Genomic DNA, 26,867 nt, shown 5'->3' with positions numbered 1-26,867 from the left:
AAGAGCAAAACAGTGGAAATTAAGAAAATATTTCATAGAGGCACAGAAATGCTACCACTAATATCTGATGAAAACTATGCATCTGGCCTTTGTTATACAGAGGCTTCGTGGAAGCCTGCAACTGCCAGTAGTATTTCAGATACTCAAAAGCAAATACTCATTTAGCAATATGCAGTCCACTGGACAAATCACAGGTTGAATTCAAAACTCCTAATCCAGTAAAGCTGAGAATCATATCTTTAGATCTTCTCATCACCACCATTTTTTTATACTTAAACTTCTGTCATTTTCTGCCAAATTTAAGTGACCAGAATATGTTTGCACTTTCCCATGAGATCTATATTGTCTCTAGAATGACTCATTACATCAAGAAACAGATAATCCAGGCTTATTCAAAAGAATAAGATGCTCATTTACCTTTCCTCTTTCCAAGTTGCTAATAAAACACATCTCTTAAAATGTGTTTGTTGAGTATTTTATACATTTTATTTCCTGATGCTAATACGTAAGAACATAATCAGTCTCCTGAAAAAAGAGTGGAAAAAGAAGAATTTTTCATGTCTGTCTACCCCTACCCTCTATTTTGTGTGTTATTTAAAGTATATTATTTTAAGGCACAAATATCATTAGCAATGTGAAAAAAGACCTTATTCCTTAGAATCAGTTATCTTGAATTGATGTATGTCCAACTCAAGGTAAGAGGGAAAAAAATGAGCAAAGGTCTGAAGGAGTTCTGAGTCTGAAGCATACTGAGTGCCTCAGACAAGTAAGAAAAGATGAACTAGAAACCTTGACTGGCAGTCACACTGTCAGAAGCCTGCAGTAATAATCTCCACTCTAATTGGATTATGCTGTGAATAAAAGATTTTTTTTCCCAACAAATACCTGAAATTAATAACAAGCTCGGGCCTGGTGAATCAGTTAGTATTATTAGGAAAAAAAAAAAGAAAAGAAAAAGAAAAAAATGCTCCCTTGGCACTATCAAGGGTTTACAATTTCTTTTTTGCAATTCTTTTGAGAGCACTGAATTACCCTTTGGATCTGGAAAGAGACAGATTTAAAAGATTTAAAGACTGCTTTAAAAGATATAGACGACTTCTTCCAGGAGGGACTGCAGGGCACCCGGAGACAATTACACTGTCTATGCCTTTTAAGAGGTTTTATAAATTTAATGGTACAAATCATGGCTATCAATATCAATGGTATCAACAGGCTATCAATATCAATGGTATCAACAGGTATCAAGATCTCCAACAGTGTTTTTTGTTTGTTTGTCTTCCCCATAAACACTACTAATTTCTGAAAACTGAGGAATACAGGTTTCAAATTTAACAGGAACATCTGCACATAGGTCACACTCTTGCTACAAACTGAAAAGCCCTAGTATCTGTTTTTTTAATATTTAGAAAGAGCAAGATAGCATACATTTATTTCACCAGCATATATTTAATGTTGAATTGCAATATTTTCCTGTATTTTCCTGTATCAGAAATTGCAATTAATTCAAGTTGTTTTTACTCTGATCTCCAAGAAGTACCAAGCTGTGAAACTACATTGTGATAATAGCACTTTCAAAAAAATTGTTCTTGACGTGAATGTCTCTGCCATCAAAACTTTTTTATTTGAGGCAACAACACATTTAAAAGCTTTAAAATATATTTGCAGGTTATTTGATGGTGTTAGGACTTAGTTAAATATTTTTAATATACGCAAAAAATATTTTGATCAACTAATCACTTTAGAATAGGCATCCTGCAATACAGCACTTACTTGTAGCCATCTCTGATGAAAGTGGCTGCAGGTGGCAAAGGAAGTTGTTCAATTTTAGGAGGAACTGCCCAAGAAGGCCTGAAAATGCAGGCATCTGGTATCTTCAGAGGTAGGAGGCACTGACTCGGCAGTATCTTCAGGGGGGCAAATATGGAGGAGCCCACGAAAGGTTGAAATGATGGAACTTTGTGCACATACGAAAAGTCCTGTAACATCCAAGTGATGATGTTTACAACGGCATGGTAAGGTTGATCTTTATATTTAAACAATTATTTTTAATCCAAAATAATTTCACGCTTTTGAACCATACATAACTGCATTTTTTTTCATAATTATATCTATTCATCCCACAAAACATTCAGAACCAGCTTCTTCACAGAATGCAGCTGGCGCTTTTTAGCACACTGAGGTACATACAACTTTCACTAATATGAGAACATTCCACAATTATATTATTCATTTAAGATTCATTTAAGATATGAAATGTTTGAAAATTAAATGGCACACTATGAGATATTCAGATTATGTAACTTTAAGCACCGAATATAGGCACTTAAAAGCTGATGTTTGAAGGACTTCCATACTGATCACAGGAAGGCTCTCTGGAATCACTCTCTGAAAAAACCTCACGTGCCTTAAGTCAGCCTCTCTGAATAAACTCCCTTTGGGAATTAATATAATCCCATTAGTAAAAGTGGATTCTTATCACTAGCACCGTTTCAAAAACCACATTTAAAGCTACCCAGTCTGGACTTTAAGCGACTGTCTTGCGTTTATTTGCAGAGAACCAGGACAAAAACTTCTATTTCTAAAACTATTCAAAGTTTCTTTCATTAGAAAAGAGCTAATCCTTTTGAGACACTACTACAAAGCAACAGTATTTATTAAAACAGTAACAGCAGGCTCAAATTTCAGGATTTAGTATCTCGCTAGACCTTGACATGTTTCCCCTTGTACCTTGTTAAAGCATTGAGATGAGGGATGTGTGGATTACTACCTCAGCTGCTGAATACTCAAGCCCAAGAAATGTACTCGCATGTTCTCAAAATGATTAGCAATGGGTTTAGGCGCTTGCTTCCCATCAGTGCATATGAGCAGGTGCAACACACTTAAAAGCAGAGTAAACTGTGCTGTTGGAAATGTTATCAGGCTCAATTAAAAATATATTTTAATACTAGTAAAGATGGGTGTTAGGGAGATTAAAATATTTTCACTGGCAATGATGCACTAAAATCTGTCCCCCTCAAAAACTCTCAAGCTCAAGTCGCAAAGCATACTTTCTTTCCAGTCCCAAATTATCCTATTTACTAGGATATTGCTAGTCAAAATGGAAGGAAAAAGCAAATAAGCTCTGTGACAAGGGGAAGAGGGTTGCTCCATATTTCCATATAACATACCTCAACCAAAACATTTCAAACTTCTGTAATGGCAGCAAAATTGCAAGAAGATACAAAGTATACAAAGACAGTGGATAACTGTACACCAGCAAAGCTTCTAAAAAGATGCTTTTTCTTATTGTGCCTTCAATTTATCATGTTAAAACAAAGAAGAGATCTTGCAACAACAGAGCAGACTTTATACATGGCTAGCTTACCAGATGCTTAACTGTCTTCAGGAGGGCTACTCTGTTAACTCTGATTGCCTTCAGCAAAGAGCCTCTCCCTTCCTCAGTGGAATCCTTTGCAAGAGCTCACTAGGAACCCCGCTCCTCCACGGGCCCCACATCACTTGGCAGCCTTGCGAGCTGGCAACTCCCAGGTCACACTTTCTCATTACCCGAACACCAAATGCTTGAATGCAACAACCTGTCCTATTTTCTCCCTAGGTTATATTTGAATGTTTTTAGGGGGAACACCACTGCGTTGTTTGCCTGTGCTTTACCCTCTGTCTGCCTAAGTTATATCATTGCTGCCATACAGGAAAATTTACTAATTCAAAGCTAAGTATTTTATACCCAGATTAGATTGCATATCAGTATTCCCAGATCAATATAGCCACTTCTTGTCCATGCAGCTGCAGGTGCTGTATTGTAAATACTGTATCTTTGTATATATGGCTCACTCAGCTGTACAGATGCTTAGAAATCAGGCCTCGGCTAATTCCAGCCTTTACAGGAGAACAATATGAAGAGGAGTGTAAGGGTCTTGGGAAAATAAATGACTAGAAATATAGAAGTAAACAGGCTGTGGGGGATATTGGACTAAGTGGGCTTGAAGGAGAAGAATTGGACTATAAAATGTGTTGGGGACTACCACGAAGACAGAGTTCTCATGTAGATCTCCCTTTTAATTACCTCCATACACCCAGCTTGCACTGCTGAACCATAAGGAAACGTTCATTTTTAAATAAACAATCCTCAAGTTATACTCATGGAAATATGATAAAGATAACGTCTGACAAAAGTGACAGAAACTGGCCAAAAAGTAAGTAATGCAGAGTACACACAGTCAGGCAGAATGACTTAACCTACCTGTTAACGTGTGCTAACGATGGAACAATGAAATACATATCAATGCAGACTAGGTGCTTATGTTAAGTCCTTTTATGTGATGCTATGAAAAAATGGATACATCTTGATATGTAAGCAGGGGAGGTGAGTACTAGTACCCCATAGCAGAGACCCCATTGTAAAATATTTCTTCATTCAGAAACACTATAGGGCTCAATATAGGAGTAACTATGTGACATTACCTGACCTGTGTTATACAGAAAGTCAGATAAGAATGGTCCCATCTGGCCTTACAACTTGTGAAGTAACATCAGCTGAAGAAGAAACAGAGCAAGTTTTCAACCCCTGGGCTTTCTCAGTGATTTTCAACCCTAACCAAAAAAGGCAACATTTCAGAGAGAAAAAGGCAGCCTTTCTACATGCATGATTTTATCCTAGTTCTGTCCCAGAAACTGGCAACAAGGAGTGGCTATACGTAAAATGTGCTACAGAAAAATTATCTGAAGAAAGCATTTAAGTACTACATAGTCACAGGCATGATGCAGTTCATACAAATACATTATTTCTGCCAAGCAATAGACTCACTTCATGTATAATATTGTTTGGTTCCTGAGAAACCCAGAAACATTACAGAGTTATACCTATCGTGTGAGACAACACAAATAACTGTAGTTAAAACTAGGGAAACAATTAAAAAACTGTTTTATAAAGAAGGATTTTGTTTTTCCAACTAAAGATTGATACATACTTTATAGGGATCCAATTCACATTTGTTAAAGTAATCTGCTGGCATCCTACAAGTTACATGTTTATAAAAAAGCATACAAAGCATATGTAGATAAGGTTACAAGACAGTAACATCTTTGGCCCGTTACCTTAATTTCTTCAGGTTTAGGGCTACCTAATCCATCTTCCACCTCCATTTTAAACTCAGCAAGCTGCGTTGGAACCATGTTGACCATAGGACTTTCCATCATTCCCAGGGCAGTCACAGTCTCGGAGCTTATTCCATCTTTGTAATTCATTACAGGGGAGAAAGCAGGATGTTGCTCTAAAGATGGTGGTGTTGGGAACATCCTTTGGAGATCTGCCACAGCTAAATACAATCGAATAAGCCACTGTTAATAATTAAAATATAAATTCTCAAGTAAAACCAGTAAAACAGTAAAGATCAGCTTGGCACTGGCCCTTATTTCAGTTGTTCACATCTAGAAAAGATTCAACAGATTTGCTATGGTTCCGACACTGGTACAGACTTAGGCTAAGAGTTAAGGATAAATTCCAACAATTCCTACGGATGCTTTGCAAACTCATTGTTCAGTAGCAACAAGGAACTGCAGAACACACAGATGTAAACATAAGAGTTTTAACAAACATTTTCATAATAAAAACATTAATTGACATTAACAAAGTTCACCCCAGCAACCGTTACTAAGGAGATTCAGAATAATTACTCTCCTTTTCTGGAATGCCACTGAATCCCAAAATGGCTTGCTGAACTTTTGTGCAGTTAGCTGTGTTTTTTCACTGGCCTACAGTCACTGTAGTGCAGTATTTGGTCCATGCTGACAAAACCTCAGAAAAAGACCACTGTTGCTGACACAAACATAGGCACTTTCGGGTGGATATTAGAATGCCAGGCATCAGAAAATCACAAATAAGCCTCAGAGGAAACTTCAAAATAAGAATTTTGCACTACTGGACACTAAGACCGGAAAATCCCTAAATTACCTCTCAATAGAATTAATATAATATAATCATTCACCAAGTTTTTTTTTTTTTTTTTAAGAAAAACAGAAAAGCTTAACAAAGTACTACGTAGTATATGCAATCAAACAGAAGTCAGAATTTTCTTCCTGGTTATATTTTCTCTCTTTATTTTGTTTAAAATTGAGAATTTATATTATCTTTTCTTTACTTGAATTAGGACGGATATCCTCCTGACTTAATGATCACTCTGGAGAATTCACTGTTAAATTACTCAAATTAGAGAGGGGTGAACTCCCCTAGGTGTCTCTTCTGAAGGAGTGATTCTGACAGACTCAATGCTCACTTCCACTCCTGCACACACACCCGGCCCTAGCCGGTAAGGCGCAAAGACATCCCGTTATGCAGTAACTCCTGCAGCCTAAAGATTATGAATAATGCATACGAACAGAGAAGAATATCTGTCAGGAAAACACTGAGTTGTAGAAATCAAAACTCATTGTTGAAGAATGTTGCTAGCTTCTATAACTCATTGTGGAGGACAGAAATAAGTGATGAAATTAAAATTACATACAGTATATGAGGACATTCATATAGTAGTGAATGTATTCATATACATAGTAGTTAAAAGTACATTTTTGTAGGATGCTGCAGCTTCAATTTCTTTCCCTGCTCTGCCTTAACTGTACAGTAATATGAAATTGATTCTCTCATCCACAGAGATGAGACAGCTGGTTTCCTATTTAGTTCTTTATATGGAGTGGAACAACTTGAATAGGAGAGATCCTCCTGAAGCAGGGTGAAAAATATCCTGATATTGTCCTGATACAAGACAAGCAACTGTTGAAAACTTGGGATCTGCAGAACGAAAAAACCTATTTTCCACCAGATGCTAAAATGAAGTACAATCTACTCCTGATTGCCATCTGGATCAGTACTGCCTCTGGAAAAGCAAAGAGGGTTCGAATGAGTGTAGCCAGTAGAGCTTTGCTATGATGTATGAGGCATTTCAGTTCCCTGCAGATACAGTTATGCCTCAAAGATGGTGTCGAAGGGAGACAACTACAAAACAAACAAACAAAAAAGAGGGTCTCATTTAACTTATTTCATACAGCTCTGTAGTACATGGCTTTCTCACATTTGCTAACCTCCAGTTAGCAAAGTTCTGCAGAGCAGGTTCATTAAAAAAATAAAAACAAAAAAGTGAAGAAAGGTTTAACTACCCCAAACATCCAACCCTTGAGCAGCTGACTAACCAGCATTATTCACTTACATGTCCTGTCTGAAAAAGGATTGTGTATTTTAAAAATGGAGCAGCTAAACCTGTCAAAATCCAATCTCAATATACTTCAGACTTGCACACTTGAGTAAATCAGCACAACCTTTATGGGTTCATAAAACTCTGATTCATCTCCTTGACACCATGTTTTTTCCCCTCAATTTGTTCTCATTACCAGCTGAAGTTAATGAGAAGGCATTAAAGAAGGATTTGCAGAGAAAATTGACTTCTGTTTATAGCAGTCACAGGATCAAACATCCTTCCTTCTCACCACATAATCCGCAATTCATAATTTGGTTGGTTAGTATCATATGAAAAATTCTCACCTCCTTCCTCACACACACGTGAACACGCACATATATGCTCAAAGAAATGTGATTATGTAAATAATGCTAAAAGAATTATGTCTTTCAAACCTTAAAAGTTACCATTCCAAAAAGTTGTTGGCACAGCCCTTATAAAAAGATATTATTCAGCACCTTCCAGGTGCTACATATGTAATGGCCTGCACCAGCAATACTCCTACCATAAACATCCCCTCCATAAGGGGTTAAAATCTATGTTCAGTGAGAAGTTAATACTTTTATTCTACTCATATACTTCCATACCTAGATTAAAGCCTGAAGGTGGTTTTAGTCTGAAATTGTCCTCTGTTAAAAGCAGCTTCTTTCTAAGATAGATTGAACCATAAAGGCCAAGTCGTAAGTCACAGCTTTAAAATCTGAATAGCTGTATAACAAAGAATGGATATATTTATACTTAAATGGATATGGCAATGGTATAAGTAAGTGTCTGAGATTAAATACTGAACTGAGATTACAGGGATAGCTTCTAAAAGAACTGTAACAACTCCCTTCCATGCTTCCAATCAGAGGCAATAATGCGAGAACACTAGCATCACAAATCTCAGAAGGCACATTAAAAATATGTCTATATTACCATCCACTGTTTCACTTAAAGCCAACTTATCCTTGTTTAATACTGGCATCTAGGAATTACAGAAGAAAGTAAGCACGCTATCTCTTGACATTACAAGTTTCTTGCAAAACAGTTACTAACTGCTCTACTAACTGTTTTGCAAGAAACTTGTAATGCTAATTTTAAATAATTTTAATAATAAATTTAAATAATTTTAACTGTAACCAAAGTGGTGAGCAGTTGTTTCTACTTACTTGGTGGATAAGGTACTGCTGTTCTACCATCCTTCCCTACAGGGCGTTCCTCAGACCCCACTGCAGGTGTTTTTGATGACCGAAGAGCTGGTGATACAGCCTAAAAGAAAAATCATGTAGCATATTAACAGAAAAAAAAAACTCCAAAACCCCAGAGAATTCTAAAGCTATTAAAATTTTTGAAAGCTCTCTGAAAGAAACTTTTCCATTAGATTAACACATTCTTCCCCTCTCCTAACCAAGAGTTTTTATTTCCGTTTTCAACACTAAAATCAAAACAAAAAGCCTCTGAAATATTTGTACATTCATACAGATGAAAACACACGCATGCGTATATATATATATATATATATACACACCCACGAATCATATTGAAAAAGTCAAAGCTAACATGGAGCTTGAAATGAACATGACTACACCACCTGCTTCCAGGCTGGGGCACTACAAAGTGATACTGAGAAAACAGCATCAAGGGTAATGCTGTGTGGGTAGTGTCGTGGCCACCACAGACAGACTGCTACAGCGCACAGCTCAACACATGGCGGGTTTCAAGACCAGAGGAACACAAGGTCTACCCAAGCCAGCAGCAACTGCACACAAAAAGGTGAATGTTTCCGTTTTGACAGAATGCTCCTCTAGCAGACTTGCATATTAGATGCAATATCTTAGGTGTGGTGTGTGTAAAACCATAGCACAAATAAAGAGACCTAAGGATTCATTAAACATAGTTAACAAGCCCTGGAGGAGAGCTAGTAAAATAAAGTTCAGCCAAGAAACAGACGTTAGACCTTCAAACCATATTGTCTTCATCAGTCAGTTCAGGATCAGCTTCTGTATCATTATGGCTGGATTAGATTAAGCTTAAAAACAGTAATTATTCTCATCTTTGGCTGTCCACTAGCTTTGATGTAAATCAAAGTAGTAGAAGTTACTTGATGTAAACCATTTTTTCCTACTGTATTTTATAATATTCAATGAACTACTACTCTTTGTAGAGAAACAAAGTAGTTATGGGAACAGAAAGAAACAGCAAATTACTTCAGAGTGTTATTTCATGGAATGATTGAAATATAGGAAGTTAAATGTATTTTTCTTTGGGCAGCTTCTCAGACAACGCAAAAGTACATATCCTCAGTCAATAAAAGTAACATACTGTTCCATAGCTCACAGAAAAACACAAAACCCTGACAAAAGCCAAAGACTACAAGGTAGATTTAATGCAACTCGCATTGCTTTTCCTAAGGAAACACTCTTACAGCCGGGCTTTTCAATGACTATGAGAGAAAGTCAGTGGCAGTTTCCTTAGAGCATACTGGTTCTTCTCATAAATGGAAAAAAAAACCTGTCAAACAACACAAGCTTTGCTGTTATCTAGGGTATCACCTAATCTTTCTGAGTTTTATACAGATGGTTTCTCCTGGAAGAGTGTCTTAAGGATATCCTGCACTCACGTCGTGCTAGGTACACGTGCAAGCCTGCCTACCTGGCAGTGCTCTCTTCTATCTATTAGGGAAGACTGCCCACTACTAGGATTCCAACATCTTTCTTCTTCTTTGCCACAGTTTAAATCTACAGAACATTCAGTCCCACAAAGACTTACACCAAGCTCATCTTCATCTGAATTATCAAAGATATTATCTAAATCATGAAGTGATGGAGCCAGATCTGTCACTTGTGTGAGGCTACCAGAGCCTACTCGGCCTGCAGCATTGTCTTGCCGGGTATCTATCAAAACAAAGGAAAAAGAAAAGGAAAAAAATGATCAGAAACGGGAGCAAACATAGCAAACAAAATCGTGTCTTTACTTACACTCATCACTGTAAACAGGGAAGGAAGAGGAATCAGTGAGGCCCTTTCTCTAAGATGTATTCTGGAAATATCCTTGCTGAAGTGGAAACTCGTGCTGAAGTTTTAGTCAAACACCAAAAGCCAACCAGGAAAGAATAAACCCAGCTACTGCTCAACTTTTTTTCTGCTTGCCCTTTTTAGAATAAGATAAATACTTTTCTTTTTACTATTTTTATCCAGCTCAGACAGTTGTCTGCATATCCCATGTCACAGAAAAATGTTTAGTGTGAGACTTTTCTTTGAATATTTTAATTTTGCAGAGTGAATAAAAAGCTTTTACTCACCCGTCTTAGGAGCGGAACTGAAAATAGACATGGCATCCTTCCCATCAGGCACTGGTGCAGAATGACCTGCTGTGGGGATGTCCTTGGTACCAATTCCATCTTCTGACTACACAGAGAATCCAAGCATATTTCAATGTAAATTTAAGCTATGTAAGAATAACCTGTCATATTAATAGTTTTTCTACACCAAGTCATAGGCAGGGCTCTTGATTCAACACTTTTGAGAAGCCCAGAACATTTAAAGTAGAAAGAAGGACAGTTATTTTCAATTTATCTACATGCCGGGAAGAATATGAAGTAATACTGCATATCAATAACAGAGGACTCTATATTCATCCATTAAGTTAGATAACCAGCAGAGATAATTAACATGCTCATTCTCTCTAGAAAACACACCTCCTAGAATTTTAAGTGTGGTAGCTATCTATAGGAACGAACAAGGAAGAAAAGTCAGATAATATATACAATATATATTGCCTATATATAATAAGTAGCATTACAATGGGTAAAATAAATAGAGAGGGGGAAACATGATACAGCTGCAGCAGCCAAGGGCTTAGGCATGAGGATCAAATCACTCTCCACCTCCATGAGGAAGAGCTCTAAGGAAATTTTCAAATTAATACTGTGTCCCTGTCACAAATGCACTCAGTAGAAGGCTAAAAAGGTTTTGCCCAAGGGAGGAAAGATGAATTTGGGCTGGAGAGATGTGAGCTTTGCAGGGAGGTGATATGTCAGGCTGGAGAAAAAAGAAGGAAGAATTACCGGGAAAAAAAAAAAAAAAGGCAGCAAGTTCTTTCCTCTCTGCATCTCTACAAGTGAGCATAAGGCTTGAAATATTTTATTTCTTAGCTTGTGTCTGGAATCTGCTGCTGGTCAGAAGGAAGATATATAAACCAGCAACTACTGATTCAAAGATACAGTACTGCCAAACCGGAGCAAGTTTTTTTCCTGTGCAATAAAGAAATATGTATCCCTCTGAGTTTGATCTGTGGTGTAGATTTGTGCATTCCCAAGAGCTGTACTCTGCTGAAGTAAAATAACCGTAATAAGAATGTTAAAGACCTCAGATTTACAGGTTACCTTGTTCTTTTTCAAAAGATCTTTCTCAGCCCCAAGTTTGCATTTTTTATTGCCAGTGAAGCTGTACTTTATGTCACCATCTTCAAAAGTGTAAGGGTCACTAGCGTCTCCCAAGCCTTCCCCAGGCTGATGTGTTAGAGGGAAGGGGTGGGGATAGTTGAGCATCTGTGCTGGTTTGTTGTCTTCCAAAATTTTAAATCGTTTATTAGGTTGTGCTAAAAGCCTGAAAGTAAAGAAATAAACCAACAATGTCATCATCCTGAAACAAAACAAACATGCCTTTTGCAGCAAAAAACAAAAAAACTCTGAAGATCTGTAGCTGTTACACACGCAGCCCATATTCCACTCCATCCTCCTTCATATAACAGAAATGATGCATACATTTCCCTTAATTTCTCACTAGGTTGAGAACTTCTATTTTGGGACAACAAAAAAAAATATTATCACATTCTTACCACACAATTCTTCTCACATAATATAAATCACAATATTCTGAAGTGCACATAACCTTTTCAACCTATCAAACCACAAAATAATTACCCAAATTATTTTTGTCATAACTCAAAAATTCTTCCTCAATTGATTTTACTGTAATTATTTTCATTAACTACCCTTTGATTACGTTTTATTATGTGCAGTCTGAATGCAAAGATAATGCATCACATTAATTAAGCTTCCAAATTTTAGTGGTTAAAAAGATACATCTTCCTGAATATTAAAACTGCCTAAGTAGTTCATACCCTTCACTGAGAAAGACAATGAGTGGGTTTTTTTTTTGTTTTTTTCCTATAGTAAGATTTCTAAGATAATGAACTGGGCTATTTTCAGGGGAAAAAAAGCAGGGAAGTTTGTTAGCATTTTTCAAGTTTCAAGCCTACACACACCGAAGTTGATACTAAGGCTACTATCAATTTCAAAGATCCCATACCGAGCTCACCATACTGACACCATTACAAAAAAAGTGGTATTTCATAACACGGTATCAGTTATTACGTTCGAAAAGTGTGGCAAGGTGCAACTTCCAAACTACGCAATCGGATAAACGGCACTGAAGTGCCTGCATGGAGCCAAACCCGACTTTGTCTGTCCTCTGCCTTGTTAAAACCAAACATTGATGCAACTGCAGGGTTGCAAAACTGAACACAGATCTTATTTTTTAAAATACTCAGAAGTAAGCTTAATAAAAGCATTACACTTGCTCTAATTATTTTCATAGAGCTTACAAAAACGGATTTCTCATCTCTGCTAATGTCCCACAAAAAGCCAAATATTAAAAAGATGAAGAATACTACAATTTTAAATTTCTTTTAAAGTATTTAACAGCATTATAGAGTATCTTTAATGCTAAAACAAAGCCTTTTACTTACTGTAGAATTTTTATCTGGGAGTAAAAAAAAAAAAAAAAAGCTCAGAAACAGCTATTAAAAATCTCTTTCCATTAGTTATTTCCCTAACAATTATCACTCTTACACAAAACTGCCACAGCTAAACTCTGCCATTTACACCCACATCAGCCTTAAGCTTTTGAGGCTACAGGGAAGTGCATGGTTACAACAGAAAACAGTGTGGTCATGACTGGAATTTAATAAAACCGTGGCTCAAAACAATGTCACTTCCAACCTTTTCAGTGCTGTGCTGTCTGAGTTTACTTCCATCTTGGCATCGTATCTCTCACAAGGAAGATCTGGCGGTCTGAACTCTGGATCGTCAGTTGGTGGGACACTATAGGTCCTCCACATGTCTAACGAATCGCTGTTGTGAATTATCCCGCAGTATAATGCTGTCTCACTGACCTCTGCCATCAGAGGTAGCCTCTGTCCAACAAGAATTGTCCTATCATCCAGGCTGGGCAAGGGCTGGAGCTCCAGCCCGCTGCTGTAGAGTGCTGGGTTCACAGGGACTGATGGTGGGTCCAGATTCTCTGCTTCCTGACCTCTGGGCTGGGGGCTAAGTGTGGGAGGCAGGGGGGAAGTAGGGGAATGGGGTGAATCCATAGGATTCATGTTAATTTGCTTGCTTGGATTTCTAGCAGGTATAGATAGCGGCTTCTCATATTTTCTGGAGCTAGGGACTTCCAAAGACTGTTCTATTCCTGCTAATCCCAGTTTCTGTCCTGATGTGTCTTGCTCCATGCATAGCTCTTCAGTCACAGAGGGCCGGTGGTGAAACGGCATCAAAGGCCTTTTTTGCAGTTTATCTCCTTTATCCTGTCTTTCTGTTGTTTTGTGCTTTGAAGAGGCAGGAGGTGGCAACGACGAAGACGACGATGTTCCCACACTGAATCCCGGTGGAGTTACCGTTGGGGGACGGCTGGAGCCTGGAGCACAACGCTGTTTGAAAACCTTATGCCTGAAAGTGGAAACAGAAAACAAGTAATTGTATAAGGAAGGCCACCTGATCTAATTAAAAAAAAAAAAAACCACCAACAACAACAACAGAGAGGAGCATCAGGAAATCTTATATCTATTCTTGATGCTTCCACAGCTTCCAGTGGTCACGCGGCAGGACAAGGCCATTCAGCCCAGCTTGGCTGCAGCTTCTCCTGCCTATAAAGTGGAGGATGACAGACTCCAGATAATGAAATTCTATGGAAGAAAGATTTAACATTTACAGAAAGCGTAGAAATGCTCAGATGGAAGATAATATAAAGAACAATATATCAGGCTACTGTTGTTTTCATCATCTTAAAGAGAGATAGCCTTTCAAACAGACCAACAACTGTGGAACTACACTACTACTTTTGTACAGCCTGGCACATCTGTTGCAGAAGACAGGGACTGCAAATTAGTTATGTTCGCAGATGCGATACACAGCACGCTGCTTCCATGGCAGTTCCCTCCAGATCAGGTAAGGAAAAATAAGTATAAATGTAGTCAAAAAAAAAAAAAAAAAGTAGCTATGAATTGATAAATACAGCAGGAAGAAATATTTTAAAATATTTCAAAACCCCAAATGCAGCAAAACATTATCGTTATAAGCTTCAGATTTTAAGATGTCTTTTTTTTCAGTTTATACCCAGTATCCTTTAAAATAGGAAGCACAGGGCTGAATTTCAGTATTTCAGGTAGTGCCAAACAACAATTTTGAAGTACAGAAGATGTTTCCCTGAGGATGGTACAGTAAAGATGTTTAACTCAAGTTTAACTCATCGCTATCACAATGAAATATAAATAATTCCATCCTATTTCTTTCTAAAAATCAAAATAACTAGAATAGAGCAAAATGTTTGTTATTATGCTTATCACAAACACAAGACAAGACATCTCAAGTTTATGTGAATGTAGAAAACCAACTCTGCTTTTATAACTTAGTTATGGAAAAAAAACCACAAATTTTGTAGTGGCTGTCAAAGGTAGTATCTACAACTTCATGTGCTTATTACTACATCTTTTTCCTTTCACCACCTACATGGTGTAGTATTTTCTTGGTTTGATTTGCAGGTTTTGCTGTTGCCAGGACATGCTGCAATTTCTCTGCCACAGCAGATGGTCTTTAGCTGCAATCACACATAATGCTGAGCTGATGCCCTAATAACTGAAGATTTGCCTTAAGCATGTTCTTAAACATTTCATTGATTTAATTCTCCATCATTCACTTTATTCTAACAGATCCCAGAAAATTAATTAAGACAGTCTGTTGTTCAACATACGAAGTTGGGTCTATAGGAGATTCAAATCGACGCAGAGTACAATTCTTTAGGAATCCACGTTATGATCGTATCTTGACATTTATACAGCACATACAACGGGCATGGTATAACTAAAACACTTAGTTTAGTTAGCCTTGAGTTAGCTGTCCAACCTTTGCAGCTATACAGAAAGCTGCATGGCTCACGTACTGCTCTTTGAAGTCAGGCACCTCCTTCATTTTAAACAAAATACTTTTGTTTCCTTGTTGCTGTGCTGGATTTTACTAACTCCAGGATGATTTAGTTATCAGTGGAGGTGCTGAGAGACGCTGCCAACTACAAATGCAACTGGACCCATTTACAGATTGAGGCTTCCATTGCCCACTACTGGCTTGCCACACTTTCCAAGAGAGGCTGGACCCCAGTTTTCTACAGAAAATGCATGACATCATGACAAAACATTTATCTCTTTCTCATTTTTGAATATACATACAAGTAACAAGCAATCAGGGCAAAGAGCAGACTGTAAGACACTCCTGCTTTGACACAGCACAGAGTCTGTCCAGATTGAACATTCTGCCCTCTGTATGACACACATTCCTTCGCATTCATTTCTCTCTTCTTCTAAATGCATAGAAGTTGAACACAAAGAAAGAAGTTGAACACAATATATAAAGAAGTTGAACACAAAAGGTACAAGGGTACAACCTTGCTTCATTCCATTTTGGACAATGGGAATTTCTAATCAACAACCTCCGAGTGGTCCTGAGCACACTGTATTCACGAATTTCTCTGTACAGCCAAATTTATTCAAAATGCAGAAAGCTCCACAGGGACTATACTGGCAGAGTGCACACTTAAGGATTTGGCTAGACAATGCATTCGTTTTATTACTAACATCATTATTCTGGAATTTGTGTAATTGCTAAAACAAAAAACCCACAGACATGCCTCAATCAGCCCAAAAGCAGAGGATCAGCTCCGCTGCGACACTGACCATTGTGGTGACTGTGATTGTAGCAAAGGCCCTTCTTGCAGTTGTGGAAAAAAAAGAAACAGGATACCAAAGTCATAATCCTGACAAGATCAGTATCTATACTTAGATCTGTGAATACTTAAGAAATAACTTCTTTATATCATAAGAAACATCTTTACCAGTCTTCTAATTAGATGGTGACCTTCAGGATTAAACATTTCAGTAGTAACACCACTGCAAATTACTGTTCTGGCCTTGCAATATCTCCCTGATAATTTTAAGTGTGTCTAGTAGAATTGATGCTGATGCTTGCTGTTCCTGCGTGAGTAGTACTGTAATTTTATGTAAGCATTTATCAAGATGATGGATGATTTAATAAACTCCTAAAATGTTTGTGCATGTGAGCTGTGATTTTTTTTTGACAGCAGTAGAGTATGCTGCAAATTCTACTGCCCCGGGTGTTTTGGGGTGTCTGATGAGAAATGGCAAACTGATCGGTGGTACATGGAGTAAATGACTATTATGGCGTTTTTCGACAGTTGTTGTTCTCCAAAAAGGGAGACCAGCTCTGTCTCTAGATAAGGAGCTCTGAAACATGACAAACTACCAGAAACTCTGAGCCAGCTACACATAACTTGTGGTGTGAGCTTCTGCCCACCTTCATCATGAGGATTATTTCTCCAGGATTTGGAGTAGGCAAAGGTAAAGGTGACAAAGCTCACACCTCTGGAAAACCTGAAGGATGAGTTGAATACAAGGAGAAATGTTTGTGTCATCCTAGTCCCAATTCTATCATTCTATATTATGCAACCATTCTTCTACTCAAATTGACTGCTACAAGCAGACAAGAGGAGATTCATATTAATCACCTAAATATGACTGACGACCACACTTTTAACGCTGATATCAGAGTTTACTCTTCTCCCAGCTAAAACATACCTCACTTTTAAAAGCATATTTCTGCCTGAATTAAAAAGAACTCTTTCAAAACAAGTCACAAATGTTTACTCTCTTCAAAGCTCACCTGGAACAAGAACAACTGACTCTTTGGACTGGATCTACAAAATCCCAAGAAACAGCATTACTAGGAACTTCCTCCTCCAGATTTGCAGTTGTAACTTGACTCCTCCTGAGGAAAAAATAAATTTACTAGTTACCGCATTTATAAAATAAAATTTTACAAATACATATGCATAAATACATGCTAGCCTAAAAAAAAAAAAAAAAAAGGCAGATACTTCCACCTACTTCACTCCTGAATATCTCTATTGAACAGCAGTTCTCTCTACTCAGTCTTAAAATTTATACCTTGATTCACATGGAGGGTATCAGCTATACATTAGTTATCTTTTTCAGGAGTCTGGGCATAAGAAGCAAGGGGCAAGCAATTTAAACTGAATCTGGAGAGGTTTATGACATGTCCAATGAGGAAACTGCATGGAAATAATGGAAAAATAAAGACTTTAGGCCACATGGGTAGCTCATGCTATGAATATACTTTAAATCTCCAAGAATATGATACTAACAGCTTCATCATATCCTTGGCGAGTAGACTTGTCCCAGTACTACACTTAAGAGTTCTAGGTATCAAATAAATACTACTTGTTCTTCAGCCATCCATCATTCAGTCTACTAACTACAACTGGATCTAAAAACTCTGCAATTGATAAACCAGAAAACACCTAGTTGAAGGCACAAACTATAAATATGTAACCTCAAAAACAGTCACAATTAAGACACACAGCTGCAAATACAATGGTAATACTGAGCACAGTAACAAATTTTATTTGATACTGCTGCTGTTCATCATTAACTTTGATCACTGGCAAAAGAATTCCATCAAGAATCTAAAGCAACAAAATTCTGGTTATCTGTATCTATTATGAATAAATAAAGCCATTGGAACTGCTCTCTTACTTGGACTGTGACCTGTTGAGAATGCACTCCTTCCAGACACGGTGGACCATGTGATTGTGAAATTTTGGGGTAATCTTGCCTGATTTCTTTGGACTGTGTACACTGACTGTCCTCTCCTGTACAGCTGAATGGCTGATAGTACTTTGAGAGCCTCCACTTTCTCCTGCAATATAAATTAAAGGTTAATGTTATCAGTGGTGTTAATATTCACATTTTATAGTTCTTCCATTTGACTTCAAAGTTGTTCATTTTCACACAAAAATGCTTAATGCATCATATGAGAGGATGAAACTATATTTAAAAGGAAGATTTGCCTTAGGAGTAACAAAAACGGGACCAGGAAGTTGAAAATTATGAATTGGTACATTTGGAATACAGTTGTATAAGCAGTAAACCTCATGGGAGATAACATCCTCTGCCTCTTAACTGGAGGTAGTTTAGAAAGTACTCTATAGTCCTGAATTGCACCACTGAGAAATATTTTCTGGATGGAGTTTTTTTTGCTTGTTTTTACAGCTTTTTTGAGGATATTGAAGTTACAGAGTCTTTGGCTGCAAAAAGATCCATATTGTCATATTATGGATGGTTCTAAAAGTAAGCAAGTGTATTAATACGAGATAATTTATATATATTATTTCAAAGAGCAAACCAGTTCTTTATACTAGAAGGTAAAACTTCACTAGAAAAGCAAGTGGATTAGTACAACACTAATATTCAAAACAGCAATTTCAACTCTATTTTCTTTCTATGCTTGAATTGAAGTATCAGAATCAGAATTTCATTGGTAGCCTCTTAAAATTTAAATGTATACTATTGCAGATGTTGTTAGTTAATTGCTAATACACACACTACTAGCAGAGTATGTGAAGTTCTCTCAGTAACACCGCATGTTTATCAAAGAGATAACAAATGAAGATGCTATTCCAAAATGTTAATAGTCTTAAAATTATGATCTGCATTCTGCACTTCATTTCTTTCTGCTTGTGATGCAGAAACCTTACTAGCTATTGTATAAGCAGATGTTTCTTTTTCTTCTGTGAAGTCTGTTTTCGGTTAGATAACTGAACCCTAGCACAGGCATCTTTAATACATGAGCTGGAACAGTAGAGGGAGCCTCAGGTTCATTTGGCCTGGTGACTTGAATATCCCTATACTCACTGGTTGGAAAAGTAAGAAAGCACATGCCACATTTTAGCAACGCCAAGTTAGTGTACAGAACACTTTGTCCTTCTGCTTGACACTATTTAATAAACCATAAGGATGAAGCATTGAGAGGATTAACTGCCCTATGCCACTGCTTCTAACACAGTAACTCTCCTGGTTTCTATCAGGTGACTTTCAAAATGCAACTTGTAATATTGCAGACAGGCCTTCTAACCCTGTAGCTGCTTTTTGCCTTCACTTGCAAGTTCCTTCTGGTTCGAGCTTCCCTTTCTTGAAGAGCCTTATTAGCAGAGCCTCAGTCAAAAACATAAGCCAAAAAAATAGAGCCACGGGCTTCTACTTCTACGGAAGCCCGTGGCTCTCAAAACGTTTTTCATTGGCTTTCAAATGCCACTGTTCACAAATACCCCTGTTTCTGAACTAGATAATTAATTTACAATAAAATGCATTTTGATCAAGTTCAACTGGAAGAAAGCTTCGGAATTAGCAAATCCATCCTGCTTTTCAAGTAGGAAATGTGGCTGACAGATTGAGCAATATGAATATTTTAAAAGATTCTAATAGCTTAAAGACATTCTAAAACAGAATCCCCCTGTGAGAGTGCACTAGTTCAACAGGAATCTGAAATATTTAAAAATAATAGCAGCTTCTCATATGAAGCTTCTCATATGAAGCTTCTCATTTTCTCATATGAAAATACACAAAGACACTGCAATGCAAGATTACCTAGAAGTCGATGGTCTTGTTTATTTTAACTGTCAGTTGCCTTTGAAAACATTATTCGAAGTAAATTTATATCTCATATTCTATATTGTTAATGGCATAATATGTATTAAAAACAGACAGAAATTCCATATTTTTTGTCTTTTTTGCAAGATGAATATTTCTGATTGTCTTCATATAGAGCATTAAGGTGCCTATATATTTAAAACTACTAATGGACAAGCAGTGGTGTCTTGTTTTCTTTCTTTGCCTGGAGATTGAGCCCCTGGATCTGACAGAAGCATCTAATAAAAGCTAGGCAAGCTTTGCAGCTCCCTTATGCCTCAGTGAGGGCACTAAGAGCATTCCTTACCCCCTATCTGGATGCTTACTCTCACAGAAAGCAGGAGGAATTTCATGTCTTTGAGACTTCTACAGCTCTGCAAAATTTGGCAGACACAAAACAACAAGTTCAAAATAGTACCCTTGTGTTTAGTTTGCAACTGCTTTGAATACTTTCACAAACAATGTTTAAATTCATTACTCTGTTGATGTACGTTGAATGAGAGATACTACCAGATGCTCTTTGATAAATGTGTACGGGAGATGCTAAGAGACTTCACCATTTCTTCGACGCTCCTGGCAGAGGAAGGCTGCCCAGCAGTGAGTGCACTCCAAATATTCTGTTAACGACTCAGGATAATCTTACATGAACTGAGAACTTCATTTCCAATACGAGGTAATTGCAAACGCTAAGACATGCCTGCCTGTTAAAGTGTTACTACTAAAGGTCACAAGGAGAAGCGTAGAAAGCTGGGGTTGTTTATGCTTGAAAAGGGAAGCTTAAGAGTCGATCGTATCAATTTGTATAAACACCTGAGGGAGAGAGTAGAGACAGACTCAGTGGCAACAAGTGACAGGACAAGAGGCAACGGCCATATATTGAAACACAGGAAGTTCTACTTAATCATAAGAAAAAAACTTTTTCCAATGCTCGAGTGGTCAGACAATGCCCAGAGATGTGGGGTCTTCGTCCTTGGAGACATTCAAAACCCGACTGAATACCAGCCTAGGAAACCTGCTTTCGGCAGCCCCTGAGGAGTATGGTGTTGAGGATCTCTTCATGCATTCTTCAGTTCTGCCAAACAACATGGTTGGTATGCAGAGAACTTCTGAGATTAGAACGAATATGAATTCAAATGCTTGAAATGGGCATATTCTATACAGATAAAATACACAACTAACCAGCAAATATTATACCACACTCCCTGTGTCTTCCTCAGATCACGCAAAAGCCTGCGTCAAACCAATGAAAAGCCTGTGTGAATTTTGAGAAGTTCAGCTTTTTATCACCAGTTCCAGAGGCTAGTGCATTTCTCCTAAATTGTCCCAATTAAGACCCAGATGTGTTGCATAAAAAGAGTAGTTGTCACTTACAAAGTTCTATTATATAATCATGAATGCTTACTGAGGTGTTGTCATTTATCTTTACGAGAACAGCTAATTATGCCTGCACATTCAGTGCAGTCTCGTGCAGCAATGAAACACTTCAGGAATAGGAAGAAAGCCTATTCTAGTTTTCAGGTATATGTACTACAAAGACGTTGTAGTTCCACAAAACCAAGCTAGAATGAATTTACCGTTTTTTATTTAAAGATGAGCTGCCTTCTGGGGTTGTTTAAAGCATAGGCCTTTACTTTCCACAGATCTTTTCACAGAAAAAGTCTAAACTTACAGTCTCTATTTTCTGTCTTTAATCTGCTACTGTTCACATATTTATCCTCACTAATCATGAACTGTAAATCATACAAAAATGAATGAAAAAAACTATGTAAAAACTCAAGCTTCTTAAGCTTATTGCGTACCCATAATGGCTTGCTCTGGAGAAGTGGGTGGAGTGAGTGGCATCCCACAGGTACTAGCAGGATCTTTCACACTTCCAAGCCCCTGCTGTCCCACATTTATATGGCTTCCAGTATTGGCAGCACTCTGTGACACAGGGATGTCACTCTGGGAGATGAGCACAAAGGCTGAAGGATACACCATCCGTACACCACCTGCAAAGCAATGGAACAACGTAAGTCTTAAACTTACAATATAATATTTAGCAGCCCCAGTCCCTTCATGTTGTTTTCAATTAGTCAAAGACCTAAGCAATTTCACAGACTCATAAAAAGTCGTCAAACCCTCTATAGCCACAACAGAGATGAAAAAAGTAGCCTGATAGTGTGAATAATAGCATGTGGGATACAGGGACTACAGAAGCTTGAGGCAAGATAACTAGTCTGATGTTCTAGTGTCAAGAGATTTACAAGAGAAGACAGGAAAATTATAATGGCTGTTTCTGATTAATTAGATTTTTTTTTCCTTTTTCTTTTTTCTTAATCGTGTGGAGAAAAATAATCCTTCAGGCAGAATACTGAAACTTACCAACAATGACTTCAACTGCCACAGGGAAATCGTTGTCATATCCCAACTCTTCTTCCTCTTTCATCCCTTCCTTTTTCTTCAGCACCATAGGGTAAAAATATTGCCATTCTTCCATCAATTTACGGGTTGCTGGGTCTGACATCTTATACGACTGGCCCGTCAGCGTACCATTTAAACCATAAGGACTCACCAAAACTGCAAAATGAGGAAACAATACTCCCTACAATATTTCAACAATATAAAAGCTGCACTATTAATAGAATAATTTGCAACTTAGCTCCATAAAACAAAACAGTAAAAAAATGAGTTATTACATCGTCAAATATGCAGCCATGGCTATTTGAATTTCTCTACTGTATTTTCCCCAATTTTACAAAAATTGGCAAGCTACACAAGATACTCCACAATTGCAGAACCTAACTATCTTTACCTGTGTAACACTGAAGTTATAGATCAGACCCGATGACGCAGACAGTTCCAAAACGACCTCAAAACGTAGGCTTACCTTGGAATGGCGAAGGGGAGGACTGTGCCATGTGGATGTGCTCTTCGTTTATCAGGTAGATTGGCTGGTGCTGAGCAATCTCCACGCTGGTGCACACATTGCTTTCCCCATGAAGAAAGAATGTGAAGGCGCACGACAAATGCTCACTGGAGGGAGAGAGATGGAACAGATTTATTGACATGTTAACTCACAGAAAGTAGAGGTTTCATTGCCTTAAAGGCCAAAGGCCACCTTTCTGTTTTTTCACTTGTGCCCATGGAGCACAGATTCAGAAAGTGATGGATAAACTGGTACCCCAGAATGACTGTCCTTAGCGGTCTAACAGTGTTGACGTGCCCTTCCAAGATGTGTTCTCCTGCTTGTTAAAGGGAAACCATTACAAACGGCATTATAAAGCAGGACTCAAGAAGTAAAAACAAAGGTTCAGAACGAAAAGGAAATTCTTCAACGCTAATTTTGCAATGGATTCTAGCTGAGCAGTGGAATAGGAAAGACATTTACCTTACGCTGCTATTACAGGAAATAAAAACACATGAATATCAGAGTAAATCAACAATGGTACAGAACAAACCAGGGATTTGCCACTGACCATTAAACATAACTTAAAGTGGACAGTATTTAAAACATTGCTGCTTTGTTTTACCCTATTTCCTTTGTTTTCCTTGTCAAAAAACACACACACAAAAAAAAAAAAAAGTTTTATTGTATCATCTTAATCAACCGAAAGTTTAGAGGGCTGATGTAGCAGTTACGCAGCACCACGTCTGCACAGACCTCTGTGGTTGCTGGATATGGCACTGGGCCAGCCATAACATAATGATTGTTTTTAAGACAGCTCTTAACAACCTTTCTCAAAAGGAAATAACACAGGCAACTGCAACAATTTCATTTTAGTATTTAAGTCAACCAAGCGCTCTACTACTGTCGATTATTTTTAAACTGAAACCCTGATGGTCTAGAATGGGGAGCTGTTCTAATCTCACTAAATCTCTGAGCGATTCTATACCCTGTAATACAGGCTACCCTTCTGCCAGCCTCAAATACAAGTGCAATAAAAAATCAAATAGCTGAGAAAATCTGGAGAGAAAAAGCTCCTTATCTTTCATTTAAGATAAAAACTAAGACTTCCTTGCTGCTATCACCCTGGACTAAGAAATATTTTGCAGCAATCATTTAAAACTATGAAATAATTTTTTTTATTAGATTTCCATTTTCACAAGAGAAAGAAAGCTCAAGTTATAGTGCTCAATTATCACTGCTGTAGTCTTAAATTAATCATTCATTTATAGGACAAGCAAGGTGGAGAGAACAAAATGAGTCACAGATGCTGGATATTTATATCTGGTTATCCTGTGCCAGGAGGAAAAACAAACAAAGTAAACGTATAAAGAAAGGATTGCTGTTACTATAGTATAAAATGAAAAAAAAAAAAGCTTCGACTATATAATCAAAATCCATTAGATTCCTGGGATGATGGGATGATAATCCTTATTATAAAGGAGCTCTTCATAAAAAAAAGTGATGAGAAATCTGGTCCAAGATGAAGTGGGTATAATCTCTGCAAATAGGTGAGTGTGCAGCGGGTCAGCCTTTCCAAAGGAGACAGCGAAGCTTTGTAAAACAGTAGTGCCCAGCTCCTGTCTTTAGGATACTACACAGAAATCTCCCGAATCTCGACGTTTCGGATGGTGTAGACTGTTTGTCTGCTATTGAACAAGAGCAAAAGTGCCTTCTGGAGCCACACAGTGACTCTCTCAAGTCTCCTGCAAATTGCCCTGGCATGAACAAACCGTGTGCAATCTTACGCAACACACAGTCATCCATAAACACTGCCAGAATAAGAAAGAGGCAAAATACGACTTTAGAAGATGATGATTCATTTGTTTTTGCAAGGAAAGGAATATATCCCACTGGCCAGCGCCACAGTGAATTAATCATTCAGGTCAGAAAATGAAATTAAATAGCTTTAGATAAAAAAAAAAAATAAGTAGTCAATTACAGGAAAAATGAAAATATAATATGAAGTCTGTTTTACGCTCATGCAAATATTACAGATTATAAAAGAATAAAAACTAATTAAAAAAAAAACTTGCAATGAGTATTCCTATTCACTACCATCAGGAAAGGCTTGAATGCATAACCCTGGATCATTTCCAGCACCATGTCTGAAGTATATCGTATGCTCAGTTGCAACAGGAGAACCGATCCCCTGGACGGAAGCATTTTGCCGTGCCGGTCGGAGCGCGGTCGCCAGCCGCGAGGCGCAGGAGCTCCTGCATGAGGGCAGCGGCACCGCGCGGGCCACTCCACGCTGCTCCTGGGCGGCCTGGCAGGGCTTGCAGCACCACGAGCACTTACATAAAACATATGCTCTGGTGCCAGACTTGCTGCTATAAGCTCGGCTTTCAAGACCAAAAATAATAAAGATCAAGGCTTGCGGACTTCCTATGCTCCTCATAAGCTTCTGGCAGATCATGAATAAAATTTTTACTTTAGTAACAAATAAGAACTTTGTTTCAAAAGCACAGTGGCAGCGCACTGTGATGTACCCCACTCAGGCATGCACCGCACAGCTTACTGACATTCCTGTCTTTAGGACATTTCACACAATTCCTTAAATACCAAGCAGCAAAAATCACTCCCGCTACAAACACAAGACAGATCTCTAAGTAAAACACATGCAGGAGAGCACTTAAAAAGTCCACTTTCAGAAGTTCACTGAGCAGTGGGACTTCACTTTTTGTAACCATCCAGCTCTACCTCTACAATTCATAAAACAGACAACGGATTTTGAAGTTAATCATTCCGCACGGCTTCCTACCTCCCTGACATTCCCAGCACCAGAGGCCACCAGAGGCACAAGAAACAGCTTCCAGGCTATTCCCACCTTTTCTGCACCCTCTGTTGGACTGTCAACTTGAGCTGTCAACTTATCTGTTCAGAATAAATACGATAATAAAAATACTCGCAAGTTTCCACACCTGCGTTATATGCTTGCTTTGTATGAATTAATGGATTACCCAAAATACAAAACCACTTTAAAAATCATGCTTGCGAGCCTTCGCTGCCGGAGGAAGTGTTACGGGGCTGGACAAAGTCTCTTGAAGCAAACGCGTGGTGTAAGATGACCATCTGGGGCAAATCAGGGGACATGGGGGATTTTTTCATCACATTTTCCTACCACTTCCAAATCAGAAACCTGAATCAGTCTGATTCAGTTGTGAAAGTAACAGCTCCATTTATAGAAAATACTATGATCTTGGTATGAAATAGTCTTTAGATGGGTCCATTCCACTACCTACCATTTCACGTTTGGCACAGCTTCTTCCTCCTCCTGTTATTTTTTCAGTCATCCAAACAGTGCCATTAAAGTTGGGGGTAACTTCAGCAGTTTTCAACCAGGAAATTTCAATAGAGATTTAGTAAGACCTATTCTCTTGATACTGCTTTATGATACTATTACATTAAAATGTCATAAAACAACAAGAACAAACAGAATGTGTGTCTGCATTTGTATTCCAGCTACACTGTGCAGGAATCCTTGTCTCCTTTTCACAATTATCTTTTTAGAAACCTTCCTTTTCTCTGCATGCAAGAGATGCCTCTCTCAGTTACAATGTCATCTTCCCAGACATGGGCTGGGTAGAATATTCTGTAAATGATTTCCAACTATAGCTACATTAAGGCTGAGCTCTGAAAAATGTTGGGCACTGTGATCTTGAGCCAGCAAAATACTTGTGCATATATTCTTTGGAATATTTCCACTATATGCAATGACAGACTTACTAAAATTACAATCATTGCTTAGTGAAAGACTTCTATTAATGGAAATAGAAAAACAATTAATCACTCCCTAATTACAGTGACAAATATTTTATTCCTTGTAGTGCTGTCTCTCTTGTTAACCATTTCACTTAATTTTGAACCTGCTCTTCAAAATAGATTTAGATCCC

The 26,867-nt window shown here is 37.9% G+C and overlaps 1 protein-coding gene across 1 annotated transcript in view; it reads right to left on the bottom strand.

Annotated features, from left to right (window-relative positions):
* MED13L (mediator complex subunit 13L) overlaps nucleotides 1-26,867 on the bottom strand; it is a 177,858-nt gene that overhangs the window by 29,142 nt on the left and 121,849 nt on the right. The window contains exons 5-16 of the mRNA XM_088535278.1: nucleotides 22,915-23,060; nucleotides 22,410-22,604; nucleotides 21,845-22,036; nucleotides 18,114-18,276; nucleotides 17,221-17,325; nucleotides 13,213-13,941; nucleotides 11,593-11,815; nucleotides 10,510-10,615; nucleotides 9,978-10,102; nucleotides 8,378-8,477; nucleotides 5,095-5,315; nucleotides 1,771-1,976 (exon numbers count right to left, since the gene is read on the bottom strand). Coding sequence (XP_088391404.1) covers nucleotides 1,771-1,976; nucleotides 5,095-5,315; nucleotides 8,378-8,477; nucleotides 9,978-10,102; nucleotides 10,510-10,615; nucleotides 11,593-11,815; nucleotides 13,213-13,941; nucleotides 17,221-17,325; nucleotides 18,114-18,276; nucleotides 21,845-22,036; nucleotides 22,410-22,604; nucleotides 22,915-23,060 — 2,511 coding nt within the window. The remainder of the gene's footprint in view (nucleotides 1-1,770; nucleotides 1,977-5,094; nucleotides 5,316-8,377; nucleotides 8,478-9,977; nucleotides 10,103-10,509; nucleotides 10,616-11,592; nucleotides 11,816-13,212; nucleotides 13,942-17,220; nucleotides 17,326-18,113; nucleotides 18,277-21,844; nucleotides 22,037-22,409; nucleotides 22,605-22,914; nucleotides 23,061-26,867) is intronic.

Source organism: Tinamus guttatus, unplaced genomic scaffold (assembly GCF_059628265.1).
Source record: "Tinamus guttatus ecotype Peru unplaced genomic scaffold, ASM5962826v1 Tinamus_guttatus_pri_ptg000628l, whole genome shotgun sequence".
In the NCBI taxonomy this organism is placed as follows: domain Eukaryota; kingdom Metazoa; phylum Chordata; class Aves; order Tinamiformes; family Tinamidae; genus Tinamus; species Tinamus guttatus.
The sequence above is the reverse complement of the archived record's forward strand: the minus strand, read 5'-3'. Positions and strand labels throughout refer to the sequence as shown.